Source organism: Populus alba, chromosome 17 (assembly GCF_005239225.2).
Source record: "Populus alba chromosome 17, ASM523922v2, whole genome shotgun sequence".
NCBI classification, from domain to species: Eukaryota; Viridiplantae; Streptophyta; class Magnoliopsida; order Malpighiales; family Salicaceae; genus Populus; species Populus alba.
Genome location: NC_133300.1, coordinates 1711662 through 1715570, shown reverse-complemented (window position 1 = coordinate 1715570; position 3909 = coordinate 1711662). Strand labels below are relative to the sequence as shown.

Below are 3909 nucleotides of genomic sequence, written 5' to 3'. Positions count from 1 at the left end.
TATTTTGGTACTTGGTTCTGAATTTATAGGATTAAATTTTAACCCTTAGATTCTCACAAATTTGATCCTTGGTTTTGAATTTCTTTTAATTAAGTCCTGGTTTTTCCCCATAAACTTTCAATAATTATCAATTAAGCTTTATGTTTTTTCCGATCATAACTTAAAACTGCAGAAAAGCTGTTCTTAAGAACAAATTGAATTTGTTAATAGAGCTTCAATTTGCACTATCAATTTTTATTTTTTTTTGTAGATTTCCTCAAGCAGTATAATTTTCTAGGTGTTTTGGTATACTCTTCTCACTGATACATGTGTGGGATTTTCTGTTTAATGTGGATCCCAAAATTGGTCAGTAGCCAGCAAGTTATTATTTAATATCGGATTGATTCTGAACAGCATCGTGGAAGCTTCAACAAAGTTTGGCTTCAGCAAACATGACCATACGAAAAGGGCTCCTGCATTGTTAATAAATTAGTTTGTTGAGCATGAAAAATGAATGCAATAAAAGTAGTTATGGAAGATGATATACAATAATACCTTATTATATATTTCATGCCACTGTTTAATCAATTCTCGACTTCTTACGGCTACGAGCTGATCCCTCCTCCATTCGAGATTTTGATTTTCTGTTATTGCAATCATTTGTGTTATGAGAAATGTTGAGAGATTTTTTTTAATATAATAAGAGGAGATGAAAAGAGTCCTTACATATTATCGTTGAGTTCAGTACTTTCGTCCTTCTTCAGAAATTGCTTAAACCACTTCACAGAATTTTTGGCATATCGTTTCAAGTTGTTTTCGTAGTCAATGTAGAAGAGACCAAACCTTGAACTATAACCGGATCCCCATTCAAAATCATCCAAGAATGACCAAGCAAAAAACCCCTTGACATCGACACCATGGTCACTGCAAAAGTCAAGTTTTTAGTGCAGATCAGACTGAGAAAGAAATTCCTTTTAAAATAAAAACTAGTACTGTTTGAAAAGGGAACGGAGAACATGAATTTGAAAAGAACAAACTCACTTGATAGATTTCAGAACATTGTGGAAAATGTCTTTATAATATTGCTCTCTGATGGGATCATTGAGGGCTTCCTCTAACGACGAGGAATTCACGTCATCAACTCCTAATTAAAAAAAACCAACAAATCAGTAAATCAGAGCTTCTTGACAACTATAACCATAAACGCATGAGGGCTGTTAGCTCTGTTCTTACCATTTTCAGTGATATATATTGTTGGATTTTCATACGCGTCCTTTATGTAATTCAAAAGATAACGAATACCTTCGGGATAAATATAAAGCCAACTTGAACCCGCCTGCGAATTTGATTTATATATCTCAATACCAAGGGGAAAAAGGAAAGATTCTACATATCAATTACTAATTTGTTGAAACAAGAATGAAGAATCACATTCACCTGTGGGCCTATTGGTATTCCATTTCTCTCCCCTGTACGTAAAATAATATCAACATGAGTGAGAAAGTGTAGGATTGTAGACCGTCTTATTCTGAGAGTTTTTTTTTTTTTCATTTAATTAACAAGTAAATAAATATTTCACCTGGCCAGTTAACACGAGCATCTTCCATAAACCCAATATTCTTATAGTTAACATCCTCAACATTCTGAGCATAATATGTAGTGTAGTAATTGACCCCAATAAAGTCATAAGATCCTCTCAGCATCTTGGATTCCTCCTCACTGAATCTAGGCAATCTTCCTCCAACGTGGTCGTGCATATTCTGTGGATAGTCACCTTTAGTTAGAGGATCCATGTACCTGCCAAAAACATAGAATTTAAGATCTTGGCAAATTAATGTTTCAAATTATTATATTATCCAAATCGGCTGGCAAAATGCTTACCATCCAAGCATAAAATCAAGGCTTCGTTTAGTTGCCATCCGATCACTTTCACTAGTTGAGTAAGGTTCAAACCAATGAGAAACGAGGGTTATCCCAATTTTTCCTCCTTGACACGTCTGACGAGATTTTTTCAATGATAAAATTAGCACAGTCACACTGAAAACTTTGGTTAAATATGTTATGAAAGGAGCCTCAAATTATAGCTTTAGCTTTAGCTTGTGCAAACCTGATACTTTTCCTTGTACACTTTCACAGCCGTTGCATGAGCAAGCAACAGATGATGGGTTACAATGTAAACCTCGGTGGCGCCAGAGATTTTGGGTTGGCCTGGATAATTCTCCAAAGTTGAAATTCTGCCGGGTGCTAATGTGCCCGTGTCATAACCATTGACGCTAAACATAAAAGGCTCATTTAAAGTGATCCAGTGCTTCACCCGGTCTCCAAATCTTTGAAAGCAAAGCTCCACAAAGTCTCGGAAATCGTTTCTATATGAGTTTTGAAAATTATTAGATTCTAGCATGCATGGAGGATTTAAATTAAAGTGAGATGTTTATATAATATGAATATAAAAACGATTACTTACAAAATATTAGGGCTCAAGAAACCACCATATCTGTCCTCAATTGCTTGTGGAGTGTCCCAGTGAAAGAGAGTTGCATAAGGCTGTATACCTGTACATTTCAAAGCGAAAATAATATTAGAAAACTAAAGTGTGAAACGTTTTGTATGAAAGTTTGGAAAATGCTTTTCAAATTTTCGAAATTCAAGCAAAGTAAGATTGCCCCTGCATTTACCAATGGCCACTTCAAGATTCTTATTTAGTCGGTAACATTATTATGAAACACAGTCATCGAGGAAAAGGAAAGGGTTATAACCATTTTTTTATGAGCTCATCGATGAGATTGTTGTAAAACTGGATCCCTTCTTCGTTTATTCCAGCACTTAGTCTGCCATCTGATGAATTCAATTCGATGATTGAAAAATCAAAGTAAGGAAAAATGTGGGACTTCGAAAGTCAAGTCGTGAATTAAAAAGGAATGAGATGTAGGGTAAAAACAAAAGAAAACACTTACGTGGTAATACCCTAGACCAGGAAATAGAGAATCTGAAAGCATCCATTCCCATTCCCCTCATTCTTTGCACATCTTCCTATAACATTTTGTGTGTAAAATATATCAACAAGTGTAATGGTGATCAGATCGACAAAAGGCAACTAAAAGAAAAATAAGATGAACATCGTACCTTATAGCGATTATAGAAATCAACTGCCACCTTTGCATTGCTATGGTCACTTATCCTCTCTGCAATTTTTCAGAATTTGTTCTTAAATTCCTTTGAATATATATTATTAAGATCAACATGCTGGCAGGTGACTCCTTGAGAGATTTATACTCGTTGTTTTAGTTAGGAAAGCATTGTAACGAACTCCTGCATTGAATAAAGAGATACCTGGATGCTCCTCGATGAAGGTGTCCCATATATTCGGTCCTTTACCTCTCCTGTTCGTTTCACCTTCAAACTGCGTGCATATAATTTAAACGTTATCAGAGAACAAACAATTGAGGCGTTTCTCTCCTCGACGAGAGTACTTGAAGCATTGTTGTACCTGGTAAGCTGACGAAGAAGATCCAAAAACGAAACCATCTGGGAAAGACTTACGACTCAACTTGGCAATACTTCCCATGATACACACTAAGTCTTTGTTGAACAGCCTTGCAGAAGAGCAATAAAAGCTTTGAGCAGTACAAAAGATTGTTGGGTGATCAGAATAAAGAATGTATAGTGAGATAGCAGTGAAAAAATAAATAAATGAACGTATGAAGTATGGATTTTGTAAGAACATCGACATGCCAGAACCTATTTATAGGCATCATTTTGAAAGGTTATTCTCAACAACCAAGAACGATAATTGTGGTCAACTATTATTATTTGTTTCAGTTGACCGATCAATGAAAATTCAATTTGGAACTTCTAATTGGATAAGGATATTTGTCATTTGAGGAATTCATGGTGCTGAAACAAGCACAAAACTTAAGATTCCGTGTTTTA

At 35.2% G+C, this 3909-nt stretch overlaps 1 protein-coding gene across 1 annotated transcript; it reads right to left on the bottom strand.

Moving 5' to 3' along the window:
- Positions 1–441: 441 nt before the first annotated feature.
- Positions 442–3689, bottom strand: LOC118060438 (beta-glucosidase 12). Its single transcript, XM_035073663.2, has 14 exons — positions 3467–3689; positions 3310–3379; positions 3103–3161; positions 2934–3009; positions 2739–2814; positions 2444–2533; positions 2087–2345; positions 1861–1976; positions 1559–1776; positions 1417–1448; positions 1213–1315; positions 1021–1123; positions 706–903; positions 442–623 (listed from the first exon to the last, which is right to left on the bottom strand). Exons 1-14 carry the CDS (start codon positions 3542–3544, stop codon positions 560–562), a joined length of 1542 nt encoding a protein of 513 aa, XP_034929554.1. The 5' UTR covers positions 3545–3689; the 3' UTR covers positions 442–559.
- Positions 3690–3909: the final 220 nt, after the last annotated feature.